Raw genomic sequence first — 22,983 nt, 5'->3', positions numbered from 1 at the left:
ATTAATTGATACAGTTTTTGGACTTCGTCTCCGTCATACCAAGTTTAACAGTTATAACCAGTTAAATATTTAGAGGAAATCACTCACAGATACAAACAATACCAATATCACGAATTTCTCAACATACCCATAATGATTTTAACAACAATTGATAAAATACCTCTTGGTAATTGAGAGTTTTAGGTTAGAGTTGGTGATATATCGTAATCCCCAAGGTCGCTGTTTTTTTTTTCAGAATGAGAAGTCATGTCATAGCATAGAATACTGTACGTAGTTATATTCGCGACAAGTAATGACAACTAGCCTTCAGATTTTAATACAATAGTACTATCATTGCAGCAGAACTGGGAACAGATGAAGAGGCCTGGTATAAAAGGTAAAATCTTTATTTAGTTAGTTATTCACTTGTCACTAATTCTCCAATTTCCCAATATATCAAAAAGGTGAAATTTGACATAAAAATGTACCTAATTTTCTCATGAAACAAAATATCTCCATTAAGATCAACCACCCATTGAGATCATGGTTATTCCATTTCTGAATGATGAATAAGTTTATAATTAAATTTTAAAGAAATTGTGATAATATAGAAAACAGGAAGTAGACGCTTTTTCTCTGAAGCATGCTTCTTAGACCTACGTAAATATATATTTTATTGATAAGAATAACAGTTCAAGCACTACTATGACACAGGAAATATATTTGTCATGAATTAGGTGGAAAATATGAAAGGCCCCAGGGGGGGGGGACTGGAAGGGCTGTAAATATACTCTTTTTGATCGAAGTAAACCTTTAAGATCTATATTAAATACGTTAACATATTTTTATTGTGACACACGGCAATATGGCATATCCAAATTAATTCGAATAAAAAGTGCTCGTACATGAATAAAATTTAAGATATTAATTTACCAGTCCGTATTTTGAACCCCTTAATTAAAAATGAACACTTATATAATATGTACCTTAAATATGCCTCGTATCGATTAAAAAGTATTGTAGTGATTCCATAACTTAGTGGTTTCACTAAGAAAACTAACGACTTTGAGTTTAGGACGAATTAAAAAATATACTAAAATAATGGAATTGTTACTATAATGTTTTGACAACAACCAAGTATCATGGATTGTTGTATAGATATTCAAGCCATATTATGGGTTCTCATAATAACCGTTTCACTCTCTTTTTAAACTGCAGTTCCCAAAGACTGCTATTTAAACTTAATTACTTACTTAAACTTAATTACTTAACTTAAAAACGGATTACGATATTGAAATTGTTCCAAATGACCACATATCTCAGGAGAGTTTATTAGATCATTTAAAAATTGTAAGTAATGGCTAAAGAGCACCACTTCTTATATTTCTCAGTTCACTGTAATGCTTTTGGGTTTACTTACAATACTGTTGTCCACAATCCACGAATAAAGAATGTTATAATGATAAAACACTTTGCTTACTGACCAAATTCAACAAGAATAGGAAAAAATAGAGACTTATGTTTATAATGCTTCACTTATTAGTAGCATTCGGTCTTATCCAGCAGCGCGACGTCACGTATTTGTGGGGCGGCCATTGTTGTTCTTAAAAGCCAGTCACTCTCTGTCGCTCTTTGTTTTAAGTTAGTTCTTACGAATCAGGCCACTGAAATATACGCCACATTATTATACGTGATGGGCGAGATAGTCCCAAAAACATTTAATTTATTTCATGAATAATCATTAATACGCATTTTATTTAAGTTTAAAAAGCACTGTTGTTACGTCCATGATCACAATTAGTTAAGTTAGTACAATTAGAGCACCAAACTAACATAAAAGTGCTTTCGACGTGTTTATGTTTGATTTATAACATTTATTGCTCAGCCTTTATAACTAAGAGTAATATGTCTGTTATAAACTAATGATATAAAATTGAAATGAAACTTATCGAATACTAAAGAATAAATGTACTCGTAATAGTTAAAATTATTCTTTTATTTGTCAAGTTCCGTGTGGTTATAACTAATATATGTCAGGTTAGAGTTCATGTTACGAGCTATGTGTATTTTTTTTTTATCAGAGCGGGTTTGATAGTTTGCGTCACATACGTTAAGATTGGTAGCCTACGTGTAAAGAGAATAGATTTCTTTGATCTGTAACAATTACTTTCTTGCTATTCTTTGAACATGTTTTATGTAGATGAAAAACGCACGGGTTAAATATCACAAGATACGAAGATTTACATTTTCCAATTGGTATAATCTTCAAATATTTCACATAACTGTAATGATCGTAAGCTTTGTTCAAGCTTTTGTTCGGGACTTTATGTCAGTTTACGAAAAAGACGGACAAAAGTTTAAAACAGGAGCAGTGTGGTCACCAGGAACTGGTGGCTTATGTTAATATTTATCTAGAATTGTGAAATAAAGAAACTGTTTACAAATTTCTCTGTCTAAATTCATGTGTCAGTAAAATATGTAAGTAGTGACAAATATTTTTAGGGACATTTCTCTGCGATTTAGTTGAGTGGTAAGGATAATCAATATTGCGTACTGCTGTTTTAATAATTGAAAATCCTTACCAAATTAAAAAGTAAGAAACTCTTCGTCTAATCGAAACAGGTGGGGATAGTCTACTCCGTAAAATCTTGGATGGGCTGGACCTTTCATGACGAGGGTGAAACTCCCCTTCCCGATTAAAATCCATGCTATTGGCTTGGGTGTACCTACCGAAATGATCTAGTGTACTGTCTAATGTGTTTCATAATTCAGAAAATGATTCACTGAAATTCATTTTTACCCACTTACAACTATAGTTTGAACTTTGAATTTTACACCTTGTCTATAATTCACATCAGACTAGATTCAAGCATTTCTCCATTTTTCCAGTTTCCGTTGGGGAGAAATTCCAGAAATGTGAAGTTCTCTTCAAAAATCTAAAAGTTTTATATCGCTACTGTTTAGATTATATGCATTGGAAAACAGGCTCAATAAGACATTTGCAAACAAAATGAATGCAATGCTTCAAGGTGCTCAACATCGCAAATACCTAATATTGGTAAAGTAAAAATAACTAATATTGGAAAAATAGGCTATATTAGAGTACGATAGCAATTATAAAGTATTTTTATACTGCAGCCCAAATTTACTTATAAGAAACTTTGAAGTGAAGGTATTTTGTTGAAGAAGCTAATAAGAAAAACAAATGTAGTAGACTATTTTCATTTCACAATACAGAAAAGGGATATTTCATTAATGAAAATTAAATTATTTTACGTATTGGCTTACGAGTCGTACGTATCTCTGTAATGGTTGCAAATATTTGGGCCCGTGACATAAACATAATATGGAGTTAAAAATTAATACAACTTACTCGGGTGAGGTATCATTATAAAACACATAACTCACATTTTCATAAACTTCCTATTTGCCTTCGAAGCATTTCCAACTCAAAATAATTTTGCTTTACTGATAGAACCAGGGTTCAAAAATCAGTTTGACCTTGTTAATTTATATTCCTCATTCACATATGTATATTAAAAAGACTTACAACATTCAAAAAAACAAGTACAGCCCATTGCTTAAGATCGACTGTAAAACATGTACACATTAATCTGTGCAATATTAGTTGACATTTATGTAGTAGTAATTTACCTGGAAAATTCCGTTACATTACAATATTAGGTTTGCTACCGAGTAACGAAAGAGTTTCAAGGGTTCAAAACCCTATGCCAAAGAGTTAGCACGCGTTTGAGATACAAGCAAATACATAATTGCCAGTATAGTCCAATTAAATGTTCTGCTTGTGGAAAACCTCATTAACGTAGAACGCGTGTAATTAACTTAGAGTTTCAAGGGCTCTTAAAACGGTGTTTAAGAGGGTTGCTTTTCCAATTTATTTAGTACTAAATTTTGTAACCCATCCGTTAACTTATATTTATATGCGTCTTTATCATTCCTTGGTATGTTTACGTTTAAAGTAAATAGAGGGAGAAAATGACATCGCTCAAAAGTGGAAATTAAGTGTTTTACTATCGAATTTCTTTCCAAAGGATTCTATTCTTATGTTTAAAAAAAATAAAAATAAGAATCATCGTAAAAAATAATTAAATATCCTGATTAAATTTGAACTCAGCTCATTTTATCTAACTAAAAAGGTCCTCTGGCCCGCATGTTCACAAGACTGAGCAAGATTGGATATTTTTATTTGGGGATAAATCACCCATAATTGGTTGTTTACTTAATTTTATACGGTTTTTTATGTTTTATAAAATGTTTAATTATGATATAAGAAGATAACGTGTTATTTGGCTGATAGAAGATTTAAAAAAATTTCAGAAACAGTAATTTTTAGTCTGATAATTTGTATGTTTTACTAAACAGCTGATTTCAACATTGTGTGCATGGAAATATCAGCCAGGTTTACTACTAACTATCCAAATAGTAGGATAAAAATTCCCTTCACACAAAACCATTCAAAAAGAGGTTTTTTAAATTATTGGATGAAGAACACGAGGAAAGAATAACATATATGGTATTTTCATGCAGTAAAATCTACTTGATTAGGTTAGAAATTGGTCATTTAGTTAACAAAAAATTACTCAAACCCTACAGCTCCTGCTTACTTGTCTTTGTCCTATTTTTTAAAAATAGAAGAATGTTCATGCAGATTTCATGTAAAAACGTTTCTACTAATGAGAGACCTGTGACAGTTTGAAAATATTGACGCAAATATTGCGTAAGTTTTTTTACGCAACCAATAATCAACTTGATCACATTAATTTGTTGGTGTTGTTATTACACACTTTTTTCTATTTAATATTTGCTGTATCTTTTATAGTTTCCAAGATCCCTTCAGTGTGAAAATAGTTTAGAACACACTATATAATTAAGGCTGCTTTATTAACCGATATTGTATTTTGCTACACAAACCTGCATGCGAGATTACTGCGGCTACTTTCCGGAAATGCTGGCATTATGAAAAAGGAAGTACGAACAGTGGCGTATTGAAAGTTACCATGAAAACAGACGAAACACTGTTCTAGATACAATTTGTGAGGAGTAAAAATACTGCTAATTCTTCAGATACGTAATACTGAAGAACGACAACATGGAGAAAGTTTCTTCATTCTGTGATCAGCTACAGCAAAACTAATATTAAGTACCATAACACATACGACACAAACTCAAAAACCCGGTAGGCCTACCTAGTCCACAAAATTCAAGAGGACGTAGAAAACTCGTGTCGCCTTCGATAACTGGCGTTTCTTAGCATACTGCGATAGAGCAGCTCTTGAATGATTGTTTTCTAAATTATTTATCAACGAGGAACTATGAAGACTACAGCTGAACTGCATGTAACATTATGTAACTCCACGCCATCTGCGATTCACACGCTTCTCATCCATAGGCCGCAGGTTATCAAAGTTATGTTGTCTACAGATTGACACACACACACACACACACACACACACACACACACACACACACACACACACACACACACACACACACACACACACACACACACACACACACACACACACACACACACACACACACACACACACACACACACACACACACACACACACACACACACACACACACACACACAAAAAACAAGGTTTAGAATGCAGAAATAAGAATTTAAGAAGGTTTCGGTGTTTTTATTCCAGGAAATCTTAAAGGAAAACCAGCTTACAAGATATCCTCTACAGTTTGTTCTTTTCCTCTTATTGTGTGATATTAAGACAGAAACACCTAAACGGCTAGAATAAAATCAACTTCTGTCTGATATGGTTAACATTACTCTTTGAACCAGAATTTGAAACTACTGAACGAATAGAAATAGAATAAAGATAGACAAGAAGATTCAAAATAACACGTTTAATATACAGAAAAAATGTGTAATGTGTAATGATTTAAATAATAATACAACCATGTATTAAGCTACTTGTTATTTGTTTTTTGAATATTCACTCGTAATAATATTTGAACTGTTAAAATGTAATTATGATTGAAAATACGTAATAAAACATTGTATGTGTATTAAACATTAACGTAAAAAGTGGGAATAACATACTTTGGTCATTCATAAATCATTTACTGGTATTTAATTAATTTATGACATGAGACAAGTTTGGGCGGTTTTTATAAGTTATCTGATTTTTTATCGCTTAATATTACGAAATCACCCACTGCTTGACGCGACTAATGATTGCTAATTTTTGTTTACTTCGTATTTTTGCAGTTGTATAAATATTTACTCTTTAAAATATATTATGTTTATTTGGTAATATTTTTCATCATGACTAGGCTTGACATTTTTTTACATTTGAAATTTAAAATAACGTTTTATAAATTATAAAAATATATACCCATATTTTTCAGGTTATATTTCAGGATATATATTCTGTGAGCCCATATTACAATGTATCAAATTAAATTAGAAGGTAGGGGATGTTACTTACTTCTTAAATACAGCTATTTCTCTCAATCTTTGTAATTTACTTTAAAACAAAACAGACTTTCTTGGATTATTGGTTGGTCCCCAAAGGTTTGGGATTGACAGATATTGGACTGCTGATGATTTTAAAGTCATACCTAGGTTAAAAAGCTATTAGAGTTAGAAACTCAAGAACCGAGAATCGGATTTTTAAGATTCAGTATCGTATTTAAGATTCGAGTATTCTGGTTTTGACCACCACCAGTGTCGAGGTTAGCTAAAATGAAGTACTTGTGGACAATTCAATTTATATTGTACAAACTGTTGCATTAGATATTATATATTACAACAGGAACATATATATGTATTTCCTTTCAGATATTGTATGGAAATATTTCCTGAAAAGGCCATTTTAAAGGTTCACGTATCCGTAGAAAAGAACCTTTTATTTGTATATTATTACACCTTTCTTTTAGTTCCTCCTTATGTTTTCGACATTATTTATTTGAAAACACTGTGCCCTTGAGAGGAATTGACTTAATGATATATCAATTCTAATATTTAACGCTTTGTGTTATAACTGGGATGAACACAACTTTGCTTATCAAAATAGTACTGTTCTAGATATAGTTTAGCTTCTTCATTTATGGATCATTTGAACGTCTCCATTCGTATCAGAATTTCCTAGACATCAGCGAGTGTTGAGACGTTCTATTTAAGTTTTCCGACCTAATATCTTGCCCTTTATTTTTTAAGCTCTATTTTGAGCCACTGATTATCAAGGAACGACGAAAAAGTGAAGTAACACATCGATTTGTATTCAGGGTAGACAAATTTATAATTAATTTTTTATATTTTGAATGAGCTGACACAGATATATAGATTTTGGCACACTTAATTCATATTATTGTTACCAAAAATATATATTTTCATTTGGGGAAGTCGATGGAAAGTTTTTAATCCAAAATTTAAAGGTTAGCGTTTCAAATAGTAATACAGAAAGTAAATATTACAAAACGAACCTGAAAAAGATTGATTTGTCTGAGGTTATAGAATTTAAACTTCCATAACTGAAAGTTTGTGTTGGTCATTATTGAGCCTTAATGTTTTTAGTTGCAAGAATTAAAAAATAATAATTATTTCATACCTTTCCATATGCTGTGCTATGACACGATTAAAATCTTTTGCAGTAATATTTTTAGTAGTTTAGGCGTAACTTGAATCAATTATTTTATATATTTTATATAACTCAATGTTTGCTAGTTCAGTTCTATTGATTGAAAAACTTTATAAACAAACAAATATTAAGGTGATTTAGGCCAACTAGTATTCCTGGTGAGGATACGCTTAGTGTGTACCTTTGGTAGTGGTGCAGGTGTCCTGTGTGTTATGCAACCAGATACAGCGGTCCAAGAAGTGTGCTCATTGCTACCAAAATGTGGTCAAGAAATCTCGATAGGGATCACCTGTTAGATGTACTTCTATCACAAATAGTCCTGTATATAAAAATGATGTTACTGTCAAATTATTTCAGTCCATACATTAATTTTTTATTCGTTCTGTGCCTCGCAATCATCTAATAAAGATTACGTTAGTTCCATCCAAAAGGCCTAATGTCTATATTTTGTGTTACAGATAAAACACCCTACATAGGGTTGGAGGTCAAATCCCAAGGAAACAAGCGAGGGATGAGAACTGGGATTGTTCCGCGATGCATGAAGTGTATTCCCCAGTCTTCACAATACATCAAACCAGAGGTGATATTGTAAAGCTATATTCATACTACACGTTAATGCATTTCAGTTAATCATTGCACACAATACCGACAAAAGTAAATTCAATTATACAGTGTTACAAAGCAAAGGGCACGGTACGTATCGAGTAATGTAATAGTAACTGCAAATCTCGTTGTGCTTGACACTCACAGAGAGCTTGTAGTTGTGTCTGAATATCTCTCTAATGCTTTATCGAAAGCTCTAGCTGTACACTGTAGAACTGTAAAATTTAGTTTAAGTAATCCAAGTATATTAGCACTTACTCTAATATATTAAGTAGTCTTCGCATACTTCATCAACTTCTTGTTTGAAAACCTAGCTAGGTAAACATTTCTAGATGTATGAAACGTATTCAATTATTCTTGTAATGACTTAAAGTAGTTTTTGTTAAATTTTAAAATGATAAATAAACTTGATTTAATACATACGTGTAATGCGTAATGATTAACTTTAAATACTTTTTATTTACTTTTCAGTAGCCAAGAGTAGCAAACGAGAACAATGGAGATTTTGATCCAGTTTCTGTAATAAAAACCATCTGTGCTCCGAGTGAAGGTTTCTGCTAGGTCAGATTATACTTTATTAATGGTTTGCAGACGAAGTGGACAAGCATTGGGGGATCTGGGCAACCGCATAGATTTCCCGGACCAGTACATTACTAACTCCAATTATTGAAATATTGGCGTTGAAGGGTGAAACAATAAGTTCAGTCTACTGCAGAGAATAACGGTTAAGGTAGGCGGAGTTCCTTTTTTGTGATGATGGGGAAAATGATACTGAACCATCAAGGTATTCCACTGGTTAGTAGGACTAGCACCCATCAAAATCCCCATCGGCCCAAGCTTAAGTACCTCTTGGGGCTGCTTTCTGTATTACTTCAAGAGGGTGCCTATTTAAGCTGACAGATGACTCCTACAATATCAACCGAGGTTGTATTATGATTCTTCTAATTTATTGGTTTTTACCAACCCATCTACATATGCAGAAGTACTGTTCTTCCGGTGACTATGTTTTTAAAACTGGTGTCTGGTGACAGCTAAACAATGGTAGTCTACAGTCCCCCTCTCTTTTTCGCACAGTCTGCAAAATAAGAACTTGTTTTTATCGTCATCGTGCTCCACGTCCCCATACGGACACATCTGACTTTTAAGCATGCCCATCTTGAACATCACGCTCGAACGTATCCATGGCCGGTGAGAAACTGGATTAGATATAAATGTATTCCCCCCCCCCCAGGGTTTCCGCTCCATCCATTCTGTCAGATCCCAGATCAGCCTAATCATCCAACATCCTCTACTCTCTATTAGCCATCGTTCCTGTTAGTTGCTCATGGTAAGTACTCGCACCTTGGTGTGTGTTAACGCTCCGTCCGTTATTATACTCGCATCCTTCGTATGCGATTGGAATGGACCCCGCCACTTAGGGAACGGACGGTTCAGAGACAGTTCGGTAAGCACTCGCAATCCGTTCCCCGTTTTCTGTTATGCCTTCATCTTGTGTCTTTAGCGATCTTGAAGTAGAATAACCGCTCGTATCTCGCACCCATACAGAAGCACCAAGTGCTTAACCCACAAAGCAGGGGCTGGTAACACACTACTTGTCTGCCCTGCTTGAATTGTGATAATGATTATCAGCTGCCTCAAAGAGAAAGAAAAACCCACGCCATACTTGCCGCGCCAGAGATGTAGACATAACGTAAGTTTTGTATCAAACGACACGCCAAGATAAATCACAGCGCTCTTCGTCATAATAGTCTTTAGGTCCACCTGCATCTGGTAGTACGATCTCGGTCTCCTCTATCGTCAGAGCCAGGCCATGCTTACCCATCCTTGCCTGGATGCAGTTAGACTCGGTTGAGCAGCCACTGTGCCTTCGTCGATGGTACTAGCATTGATGACGTCAGCAGTGTCATCGGCGTATCCCAAGACTAACCTCCCTCATAGCATTTACATGACCTCAGCAATGTCATCGGCGTATCCTACGAAGAAACTCCCTACCCTATTGGCATTTACATTCGGAAGATTCCGTAGTTCACGATGTTCTAGAGGTCAGGTCCCTGATTCGAGCTCTACGCAGCTCCTACCGTGATTTTCATCAGGTGTAGCCCGCCGGCAGTCATGTAGGTCAACTACCCCTGTCCCTAAATTAGCTGTTAAGTAAGCATCCTCAAGAAATAGCCAGAAACGCGGAAGTTGTGCCACAGAGCGATCAATATATCAGCTCACCTAGCCGAATTCAACGCGTTTCGTACTTCCAGTGTGGCTAACAAACCTAGACGACGCGCGTGATGGTTCCTGTGTCTAAAAAATGTTCCAACTTAAGAATGGCCCACTCGGAAACAGTGTTTACGATCGCTAAAGCTCACTGGCCTCCTTGACCGCTCCGGCGAGTGTTGACGTTAACATCCATTCAAGGGGCATTTCTACCGTGTCGAGCATAGAGAGTGATATGTAAGCCAACAGGGTTTTGGGATCTCCCTTGCCTATTGCTATGAGAGGCAGGCACTGGAACGTGCATCAAAAGTTGCAAGTTACTTATTTAAAACAAGGGTTGTACTTATTTATCAGTAACAGCGAACAGGTCCGAGCCACCACCTTGAATACCTCCGCCGGGACCCCATTGGGGCTCCGTGCCTTACGGGATCTGTCCGGTTCGGTAAACTTCGCCTAGGCGAAGAAACGAATCTGCCCAAGATTGCCTGTAATATCCTCGTGTTCCCTGACCATAAGAGAGCAACTCGATCTACTTGATCCTACTAGATGCTCATTTCCAAGCCGGGATGCTATACGCAACACCTCGGTGGTTACTTCGTGAATCATTTATACCCTCATCCATAAGTAATGCTGCGCTTCGCCTTCTGCGGACCAGTCCAATTTCTACGTTTCACCAGTACACTGGAGCACTGCCCTGTGTCGGGCATATATTTTTTGATATGGAGGCGTTACAGCCGTTTAAGATAAGCTCCATCGTTGAGTATACAGTGTAACCAGCTTTCCTCGTCACTTTCAGGACAACGCCATCTCCTCTGAAGATAATGTCTATCAGAATGTCTTAGCTGAGCCTGGCGATGCTCCAATTTTGAGGTAGTAAGGATTGTTAGGGTTGGGACCCTTGATTCCTTGGAACACGACTGACGGTTACATTGTGATGATGAAACCTACTAAAGCCCTCCTCAACCCTATAGTGCATGATTCTTTAGTAAACGTTTTCCACCGCAAAAGTAATGTCCGGGATGTTAAAATTTTATCACTGCTGCTGGAGCGTTGGAGTGTTCCCTAATTCATAACAACCAGACCGACCAGACCTGGAACAAATACCTACAGGGGCAATGCCAGCTGCTGGCCTTGTGAGGACTGCCTCCAGACCTTCTTTAGATCTTACCTTCTACCGACTTTGACTCTCACAATAACATTATTTGTCGCTATAATCACAATTTAGATTAATAAACTTTTAATTGCCCTCTGACATTTAGGTTTAAGCTTTATGTTTTTATTCTCAACGTAGAAAACCAGCTCGACACTTTTAATATACTGTTTCAGTACTCGATAAAAATTATGTAAAATTTAAAATAAAATTTTAGATTTTGGTGTAGACTTACCTTGCAGAGGAGCGTACCGGATGATGTAGCGCGTGATGGGGCTATTTCCGTCCTGTGGAGGGGCCCAGGATAACTGCACTTGCCGGCTACTCTGGTCTACCAAGCGTACGTTGAATGGTTTACCCGGGGCGTCTGGAAACAAACAGAAGGTTATACTCGTATTACAACACGACTTGAAAAATGATGACACTAGTCTGAATATAAAGGTCATAACGATGTAAAATACTTACCACTGTCCAAATTACGCGAGCGATATTACTGATGTTCTCTAGAAAATATATTTAGGGTTTAATTTGTTTTCTTGAATGATTTAAAGGGATCTTATTGATAGGATATAATTTGCATTCGTTATATTAAGCATTATACTTAACAAAAATTATATTCTACTACTTTCACGTCTGAATTTGCAGCATTGTATATGGGCTGAGGTTTGAACTACAATTACTTTAGCTGGAATCTAATCGCTCCTACGCGGTAAACCGGCCATCTTGGTTACTGATAGTAGCAAAAATACTAGATACAGGTCCCACAAACCTCGCCTGGTTTTTAAAAGTATAATTTGCATGCTATAAGCCATATAGGCTTTTTATTTTAAATATAAAACTAGTATTTAATGTGCAGTATATATCAAAAGCAAAAATTGGATATGAACTATTGTAATAGTGGGAAATAAATTAGGTTTCCACAAGCCTCTCATTACCGTAACTATTTCATAAACGCACATTTTGTATAATATAAGCCGTCTAGGTTTTCTATCCTACACCCAAAAGTATTGTTCTTTGTGTAGGATAGATAAAGCATATCGAGGGTAGTACTAGTGGTAAATCTAAAGGATATTTATGTTATCCTGTATTTATTAAAATCATAACATGTCAGTTTATCACAACACAACTTACACTAGAGGAAGTCACAGACCATAAAAGTACCGGGTCAAGTCAACAGCGTTAAAACAGAATATATCACAGACACCGGTATCGAAGTTTGTTTTTTTTTCTCATTTCAAAATAATTTCTGTGTGACCTTTAATTCTATTTTTAATGTTAAATTTTCTTTTGGGAAAATCTCTTCAGTGCTAATTAATGATTATTTGCGTTGAAACGTGAAATAAAGTACAGAAAACGGTGATTACATCATTCCAAAAAAGAGAGAGATATTCACTCAGGAAAGGGGGGTTTTCTGTTAATTTTCTTTGATATTACAAATCATTTCGTTTTCCTTCAGCGTATAGTGTGGGCACTTGTAAAGACAAATGCATCGCTATACATTGAATCCTATAGATAGAACCCCACACGGCTGCATCTATAAATAAGTAGCAATAGAAGTGTAATGAAACCGATTGTCCCGAAAAAACCTCTCGTCAGGTGGCGCCCAAAAATTGCACTTATAAAGAATAGAATCCGGAATACAACATATTCTATTACTAATTAACTGAAAGTATATAGTTAGAAATGAACCTATACATCTTAAATTTTCTGAGAACTATTCTAAACTTTTTTGGATGGAACAAATTTTGGATGTATATCAAAATATATACACCGGAGTATATGACCAGAGGAGAAGCCAGTCATACAAGTGAAACAAAGAGAACTGAACCAAAACCAAAGACCTCACTATCTGTGACGTCTACTTCCACTGTTACGATAGCAAAAACCGAACATACGATAAATCCTCAGATTTTGGTAACATTATGTTACAACAAAGACGATTACATAATGTTATTATGGTTAGAGCAAATAGCTTAAACATACTCAAACCTGAGTTTCTACCCATGTGTTCAGCATAAAATAATTAAAGCTATTTTATTAAACATAAACATATATATGCACGATTTCCTTTTCTTGTCATGCTCTTTGTAAATATTTACAATATCTTCAATTGTAAAAGATAGTAGATTTTTCACCTAAAACCTTACACGATTTTCAACGTATAAATAGATCTAATTTGCGATTGAATTGATGAAATTGACTTACCTTGGACCAGAAGGTGCAGAGTCGTCTGGTCTTGACCGAAGTGGTTTCTGCCAATACAGGTATAAACTCCGCTATCGTCTGTTCTCACGTTTCGTACAGATAACTCTGACACTAAACCACCAGGCACGGTCGAGTTTTTCATGCTGTATTGCAAAATACCAATATTACTGGTAAACTAATGTTCCAAAGTTTATGTGATGTATGCCAAAAACAATTATGCTTTAAAGATTTATACAACTGTACAGATATTAGGCAGTATATTTAGATTTTATGTAGAAGTTATTTTTATCATGGCTTTCTTAGGTGCTCGTTTCGTCTATAGAAAAGAAATTATTACATATTTTGTATTTAATTGTTGAAAAATAACAATTTGAAGTCCTCATAAATTACATCAAAGTAAACATAAATGAAAAACTTATAAAATCATACACACATGTAAATATGACATGTATAAATAACATAAAATATTATTGGTTTCTACGAAACCATCAACAATATAATGTTTCATCAAATTACACAATCATCTTTACACATATTAATCAAACGTTACTAAAGTATAGTGAATGGTACTCAATTAATTTGGACCAAAACCTCTACTTTAGAAAATTAAGATTAGTTTGAAAAGCTTTACGTTTATTTGATATTGGTTTTGAAACGAATGTTGTGTATCCCTGTGATATTAAAATAATGATTGTTCCTAGTACAGTAAGTGTAAAGGAATTTTTAATAGCTCCTTTCCATTTATCTTTAATAGCTTTTAAAATATATTAAAGAATTCACACAAAACTTGTACTTTCACAAAACTAAGTATACTCAAGTTCTTTATATATTTTCCATCATCTCAGAATTCCAGAGCGAAAGATTCATTGATTGAGAATTCTGTGGTTATCAGAAGCACACAATATAAACTGAATACATTTTATTTCAAATTTACAGTTAGTAAACGATGGTTTGTAGCTATAAATTTATGCGTTTATGTCAGTTCAAATGTCTATTTTTAAAATTTGTATTTACATGTTTTATTTTTTTACTGGTACCCCTTGAGCCAGTGTTTGTCAAAATTATGGGGTCTCACACTCAACTTTCGGATTACGGTATTAGGGTTACAGTATTACGATCAAAGGTCTTCTTGGTATCGGTACCTTCAAGACGATATTGTGAGACGATATGTAGGCTTTATAGTTTGTTCTGTGTTTCGTTGACTGATGTTAAAGGATTTATAGTTAATTATTAGCAATAAAATCAAATCGAACTTAGGGGTTGATAATAATTGTATCCCTTTAGCTGGCTTTAATTGGTACGTACAAGTTTTCAATATAATATTTTTTAGAGAAATGAAGTACCCTCTTGTTTGTATGAACATTTGAATGTGATGGATACCTGATCCTTCCCCCTAAGTCTATGAAGCTGCCCTCCTTGCGCCATGATAATGTGATGGGCAGATCCCCATGGGCTGTGCACTGGAGGGCAGCGATCCCTCCTCTTCGTACAAGTTCCTTCTTTGACCGCACCTTGAAGTGGACAGGAGCTGAAAAAATACAATTACCTATTGTATAAGCTCCATAAAATCGTTACCTTTACTCTATTGAACTGTTTAAAAGTTCATTGAGATAACATTCAAGTATTTAATTTTTCTATACTGAACTACAATAATATTTGTACACACTTCTTTCGTATCTTGGAATATAAAAAAATATTAATAATATTCGCATGTTATGTTCGACTATGTTATACTCCCTCCATAGAAGTGTTGTAGGCTATAGATGACGTAGATTATATTTTCAGATAGGGGTGGTGACATCTCAACTTAGGAGACCATAATATTTGCCAATATGTTTTCTTGTGTGTATGAAGATATTCATTGATTGAATATTCATGAATTCAAGATATTGCTTGTAAAATAAGGCAATACATTTTAGAGCAATATATTTAATGATCAACTACGATCATCCTAGATAATATCCACCTGTGAACCGTCAATTTAAAATAACCACAAATTGTCCTTGAAAGATACACCCATTTTAATAAAACTTTGCTTACCTGAAATAAACATTTTTAATAATAAAATTGATCCTTGGAAGAGTACTGTTTTAATCCATTATTAAGGTATTTATAGGTATATAAATGAAACACGCTTCTTTGTTCACCTTATGCCAAAAAATGCTGTGAAAGGAAGTGAGACGGGTAGAAACGTAATAATCATTGAAGAAATTCACCAAAGCTCCAATTACATCCTCTAAATGGACTATATCTGTGACGTAGATGTAAATGCAAGTGGAATTACGAAGAATACATAATTGGTACATTAAATACACGAATTAGTGTCGTTTACAAGGAGTAGAAAACACAGAAGTCCATCCTAAGGCAAGGACACAGTTAATAGATTGCGTGATCGACTCCAGCAGTTCCGTTCACTAAGTTGTGACGCCGGTAACCAAAAATTTAGCCTTTTATAATTGTTCAATGACACATACTGTACACGGTGTAGTACTTTTGATTGAACTAAGTTGTTTGTAATCTGTTAGTATATTTCTTTTGCACTGCAGTTAATTAACAAGTAAAATTAACTGTTGAGCTGATGGCCGCTCAATAAAACCTAATAGCAGACTACGATCTCAGCTCGTTCAAGCTATTTATAACAGAATTTAATAACACTTCAACGTTTTTTATGATTTCTCAATTTTAAAACGGCTGTAAAGGGTTGTAACTGTATACATAAATTGCCTAAATAATTAGTTTTAAAATGTTTTTATTTGGTGTACAGAACTACTGTCCCAAACAAAAACAGTAGTCCAGTGGTGTTTTTGGTAGTATGGAGGAACTTATATAACTTTTTTTATTGTATTGTAGTAGGAACAATAAACTCATATTGTATTTGTAAGGCATACCAATTTACTTTTTATATGCATAGCTCAATACGCCCGTAAGCACAAAAATTATAAATTTGTAGTGCAGCTCAAAGTTTTTAACTACAAAATCCTTTTTAGAAGGTCTTAGTAAAAGAAACTGAACAGTAAAATAAAAAAATTATTCTTGGGAATGTCGAAAACTCAACTTCAATCTTCAAGTGGACTCTGGCCAGTTCAAACTCATACTGTCTTCAAGTCATCAGTTGATGGATATTTTCTTAACTACTTGATATTTCTTGCCAGCATTCAGCAGAATAACATCTGTTGTTTGTCCCTAATTATGGAGTTGACGGAGGAAGAATGTGTAACAGTGCTAGTGATGCGGTTAAAGTGATGAGCTGTTAAAGTGATCGAATTCACTTGTTTACAATGAACATAGTTGGGTTTTCTATTACAACACACTAAAAGTTAACTGAGAGTCTCCAGATCTTTAATTAATCCTGTATAACATTTTATTATTATTAATATAATTTGATGATTATTTTTGTAATAGTAAAATATAGGTTAGGAAATTTTACAAACATTGTTTAATTGATGTTTAGTAACTCTTATAAATGAATAATTTGAGGCTTTTAGAAGTAGCCTTGGCTTTGACGAACACCTTTATTAAAGTGCATTAAAATACTAGACCTTTTCCGATTGAATAGACTCTTGCACTATTTTGAGAAGTATTATTTAATTTATGGAGGAATTATGTTTTGAAATACTTTTAGAAAATAATAAATTAATTGGGTACAATTTGTTTTTGATATAATTTTTAAATTTTATTTCGAATATTTGCCATTTGAGTTTATATTTGAATCGTATAGATGCCTGAAACAGTTTAATTAAATTATTTTGCGAAAGTTAATAATTTAGTCAAAAATGAAATATATTAGAGAAAAATTGTATTAATTGCAGTACGAGTCTGAGTTCTCTGAATTGCTTATTATCACAAAATAAATTTAAACTATGACCTTTCCTGCAACATTACTGGGTATTCAACAGTATAAATGAAGAGGAAAATACTGTATTTTGTATACGTATTTGTGTACCTGGAATCATAATAAACATACTACGATATGTATAACATTATTAGAAAATTATTGAGTGATTTTAAATAATCCTTTTTCCTCATCGAAATGCTTCCATCATCGGAAAAAACTTTAAATAAAGTAAAGTGTTTCATTAAAATTGCTAAATTTTGAGTACGTTTATAAACTTTGTTAGCTGTGAAACTAATGTGTATAATTTTATATTCGTCTATTAAGTTTAACTTTAAAAAAACACACATAACAAATACAATCAGATATTTGTATTTCCTAGTACTTAAGTAATAGACTTTTGTTCCAAAAAAATACAAATATGAATATCTTACAGCAAGGGTGTCAATACTTCTAAAATATATTGATGTAAAATACAAATGCTAACATTATTTTATGATTTTTACCTATAAAAATATACATATAGCTATAAATTTTCTTGTATGTTGTCAGCAATAGGTATGATACTTGTCTTACAAGCTGATGTTCGGTTATTGCATGATGTACTCATATTTACTGGTACTTACCGTTAACTGTGAGAGTGACGACTGAGCTGAGACCCTCACCAATACCATTGCTAGCTTCACAAAGATACTGTCCCTGGTCTTCCTGTCTTACACTTTCTATCAAGAGAGATCCGTTCGCTAGCACTCCAGTAGAAATGTCTCGATAGTGACCCAACACTTCTCCTGAAACACAATATCATTTGATCCGAATGTATATAAAACGATGGTATGTAATTTTGTTTTATATGAATTAACATTGGAGTAAATCAATATACGTGATAAGTTGATACAAATCTTACCAGATACTTTCTTCCACAAGACGGTGGGCTGTGGGAAGCCCTCTACCTTGCAGTCAAGAATGGCTGGTTGCCCCAGTTTAGCTGCCTTGTTCTGGGGTTCAACAACCCACGTAGGGGGTACTGTAACAGCAGTGTCAGTTCACACAAATACCTAGATTCGATATCTGCATCTAAGTGACATTTCGTAAAGTTAACTTATTTATGTACGTCACGCATCATACAGTACCATTTTCAGTTTTCAATAAATCATTCTGATATGTCATACATTTGAGGTACAGTGCTACAAAATCCATTCCTTCAATTTAAACCTCGAATAGGATTTTGTCAATTGTGAAACACAAACGTCTTTAAAGACGTAGTGAAGAATTTCCTTTATAGTTCGATTTTTCAGGTATCAGTAAACATTGGGTTTTCTAACTTTATTTACGTTTTTGCAATTGCGTAAAATAATAAGCTACTGTATAATTTGTGACGGGTTTTAATGGAAAGCATCCTCTCTAAACATGAATTAATTTATATAGTCTTAGAGCCTTACTGTCACAAATGTTTAACATTGTGTACTAAAATTTAATTCCGGATCGGTTTGATACTTTTTGAATGTCTTAATTAATAAAGAATAAGTGTGAATGTTACTGTATAACACAAAAAGCCATTTTTGATTGATTGATAATTTACTCCCACCACAGGACATCCAAAGAGGAGTCAGTTATATTCCAAAACATAAACATCTAGGTTAACTATCTTATTTAAATACTAATTTATAATTTTTAATAGCGGTTTTAATGACTTTCAATAGTTTATAATGAGAGGACTATGATGAATGTACAAAGGGCAAAATATAAATTTGTTTTAAACAAAAATTAAAGGTTACGTTATGGTATCCAAAACATAATTTAGTACAATTTTGAACGGAATGGAGGATTTGGATATGCAATTAATTTGTAATGAAAAATTCACTGACGATAGATGAAAATATCGGTTATATTCATCGTAATTTAATTTTTGAGTAAATATTTTCTAAATCACAAAAGAAAATGGTTTGATTTATTTAATACATAGTACAAAGTTTAAAAACCAAAACTTTATGTATACTTATACTCTTGTTTTTGCTCAAATAATTTTTTTTGCGAATGGTTTGTTTTTCTGAAGTAAACTGCCATTACGCTTGTCTATACCATAGTCTTACCACACTGGTATTCAACAATCATAATAACACAGTTTAAATGTTTATAGCTAAAATTAATTTTAAAATACATAGCTTAAAAATACCAGAGCAAATTCCACAAAACAAACATATAGTACTATATGAAAGTTTAAAACAGTCCAACAGTCTTGTCTTGTTGTTTGTGTTTTAACAAGTAGGAAAAGGTATAAACATAACATAAGACTTATTTAATGAAGAATAACAAAAACAAATTTGGCTGCTTCTGTCTGATTGGAGCAGTAACATCTGAAAGTAAACAGTGGCTCTCAATCAGTCAAATATCAAACACTCATACGTACACACAAGAAAAACAAGCCAGTGAAACTAAGAGCCACTGGAAATGACAGCGAACAAAACTGTGCCTGCGCGCAGAACTGTCTTGAGTGAACGCGGAGCAGGCGGTAACAGCTCACACGCACACAGGGCCATCAAACATTCAAGAGAAGATGATAGATGCATTGAGAAAGCTTTTTGATAAACATTTTTATAGGATACGGTCGTAACTTAGTGTTCTTAAATATATCTGGTAAATAATAAATACCATAAAGCATAAATACCAAGGAATATGTAAAATCGTTGAATATATATAAACATATATTTGATGGAGATTTATTTTTATGTTATAAAGCAAATAAAGCTAATTTAAAATTATGTATTAAAATGAATTTCTTAATAGAAAATGTTACAATGAGTTTGACAGAAGTAATAATTACAATTACTTCTAACTGTAATAGTAAGATAACCTCGTAAAGTATACTGCAGTTAGTATGCGTAAATCCACGCCTCGAAGAAAGGGATACACAAAATAAATGTTATTTGGTTAAATAAAAAAACTGCGTCACTATGGTTTTTTCTAATAAAATTTTTTCCGTAGGGGTGGTAAAATGTCAGCATACACATAGCATATTACTGTAAATGTGTTCAGGTAAACAATGGTTAAATGAGTTCATACGTAACAAGTTTACCAGGAATAAAAATTATGAATTAAATTTATGGGTTGAGGGAAAAGAATATCGAGTCGAAATTATTCTTTTAATCGTTGAACATATTCGCTTGCCTTAGGCTTCCACAATGGAACGCATTACGTTTATCACAAAAATTATTTTTATAAGAAACAAATTTATAAACCCATTTTTAGGTTGTCTAAATGGCATCTTCTTACGTCATCTCCTGGATTTATCATATACCTTCAAATTGATATTATATATAATCTTTTAAAACAATTATAAAAGTGTTTAACTTTTAAACGTACCGAATACTCTCAGTTTGTTCTGTATATTATACAAATATATAGAATGTAATGTTCATTATTACCTGATTATAAATTATATACTATGCTTCAATATACAACCATAGTTCACGGCTTTTACTAAAACTTACTCTGTTTGAGTAATACAGAATTTGTATTCATAATTATCAAACATTTTATCCTTTACTAACTCTCCAGGTCTATAAAATTTAATGTAATAAGTGTAAAATAATATTTTTGGGAAAAACATGTAAAATACTTTGGGTATAAAGGTTTTGTAATATTTTGAGGGTAAAATGTTACTATTGGTCCTAAGGACTAAACCGAGTGGTTGTTAGGGCTGTTTCACCCACCCCGGGGAGCGTCTTGGTTTGGAGGCGAATGAATAAATTAAACTGAAATGAAAATGTGTACTCTCTGTGGTGCTTGTTGCTTCTCATTTAAAACACAATGAAAGTTGAGGAAACAAAACAAATTTTTCACTACGCAACAAATATTTTGGTGGGAATGTCTAAATGGTTTTTAAAAGTATTTGTGTTTCGTCTATTTTAAATTTAATGTTAGTATACTCTGAATAACAATAGTAACAATTAGTGAAATATTAAAAGAAATGTAGTTTAAACAAAACTAATATAAATGTTGAATAGCATTTTGTAATATATATGCAAACTCGATGAATAGAAACTTTTGTGTTACCACAATCTATTTCTGCACACCGAATAGTTGCAAGTGAAATATTGGCTTTCTGCCAAAAGGTTTGTATATTCTGAATCTAATAAGGTTTTTATAACTGAACTGGTTTATTACAGTTTGCTCAACACTTCAACTAACATTTTATCAAACCACACCATAAAACAATAACTCAATTTGAAAATCCAAAGCTATAAAGATAATATATCAGTTATTAGCACCGATTGTCATGAAAGTTTGCAGCCCTCATATGTAAAATATTCGTAATACTAGAGCTTATATTATGTAGTTGAGAAGCAAACATGAGCTAAATGTAAAGCCATCGCTTCTAGTAGAAAAAGCGCAAATGAAAGCGAGACCAGGTCACACGTGCAAATCCTTTCTATGCATTATACTGATTCCAACGAATAGAGATACTAATATATCTCCCATTATAGATATCTTAGGACAGTTCAATTTTTTAATAACCTAAACTCTAAAACTGCATCTCCAGATTACACAAAGGTAATTTAGGTTTTTTGAAATAGTTTTGTACGACAAAAACAAGTGACATGTTTCCAAAACAATTGTCCTCACTATGACACTTTTAAAAGTCTGCTGTGTTTAATTTAGTCATGATATTATAATATAGTAATAATATACTGTTAAAATTTTTAAAACTATTACGAAATCTTTTTAGCTTACATTTGTAATAATGGCATAGAAAATTGCATCAGTAGACTAGAAATCTCATAATAAGTTAATAAGTTACGATAGTCTTTTATAGTTATAAACGTCAATCCTTTTAAGTAAAATAATTATTTCATAATTAGAGTTTTAGTTAATAAGCCAAGTCATGACCAGTTCAAGTGCAATGTTTGTCTATAAGCTTAATAATATATTCGTAAAATTTAATAGCAGAATTTAAAACCAGTTAAAAATTGATTTAAAATCATATAATTACAATTGCATTGTATAATATGTAGTACAGAAAGAATTAAATTACGAAAATACATCCAGCTTTAATATAAGATCATAAAGAAACAGTTTACCGTTTCATTCTTTACCATATTGTAATATTTCATAAAATATTTTTTAAATAATTTGATAGTGATATTTATAACCGCTTTGCACAGGCCACCAATAGCCTAATTATAGATTTATATAAGTAGAAAAATTCAAATAGAGGTTTTTGCAGAATATTTTAATGTACAAAAAGCTTTAGTGATAAAGAAAGATTAATCTTCTCACAAACATGGTTGTAAACAATCTTCTGGTAGTGCCCATTCATTTCGATTTCTTTGCTTGATGAAGTAAAGAAAAAGTTTAGACACGAGTCCAGCAAAACTAACTTT

General features: G+C 33.1%; 1 protein-coding gene across 1 annotated transcript in view; it reads right to left on the bottom strand.

The window, feature by feature from the left end:
- Positions 1–19,077, bottom strand: part of LOC124369216 (Down syndrome cell adhesion molecule-like protein Dscam2) — a 39,063-nt gene extending 19,986 nt beyond the window's left edge. The window contains exons 1-5 of the mRNA XM_046827058.1: positions 18,507–19,077; positions 18,229–18,390; positions 15,151–15,298; positions 13,771–13,913; positions 11,801–11,932 (exon numbers count right to left, since the gene is read on the bottom strand). Coding sequence (XP_046683014.1) covers positions 11,801–11,932; positions 13,771–13,912 — 274 coding nt within the window. The 5' untranslated portion in view covers position 13,913; positions 15,151–15,298; positions 18,229–18,390; positions 18,507–19,077. The remainder of the gene's footprint in view (positions 1–11,800; positions 11,933–13,770; positions 13,914–15,150; positions 15,299–18,228; positions 18,391–18,506) is intronic.
- Positions 19,078–22,983: the final 3,906 nt, after the last annotated feature.

Source organism: Homalodisca vitripennis, chromosome X, assembly GCF_021130785.1.
Source record: "Homalodisca vitripennis isolate AUS2020 chromosome X, UT_GWSS_2.1, whole genome shotgun sequence".
Taxonomy (NCBI): Eukaryota; Metazoa; Arthropoda; class Insecta; order Hemiptera; family Cicadellidae; genus Homalodisca; species Homalodisca vitripennis.
The sequence above is the reverse complement of the archived record's forward strand: the minus strand, read 5'-3'. Positions and strand labels throughout refer to the sequence as shown.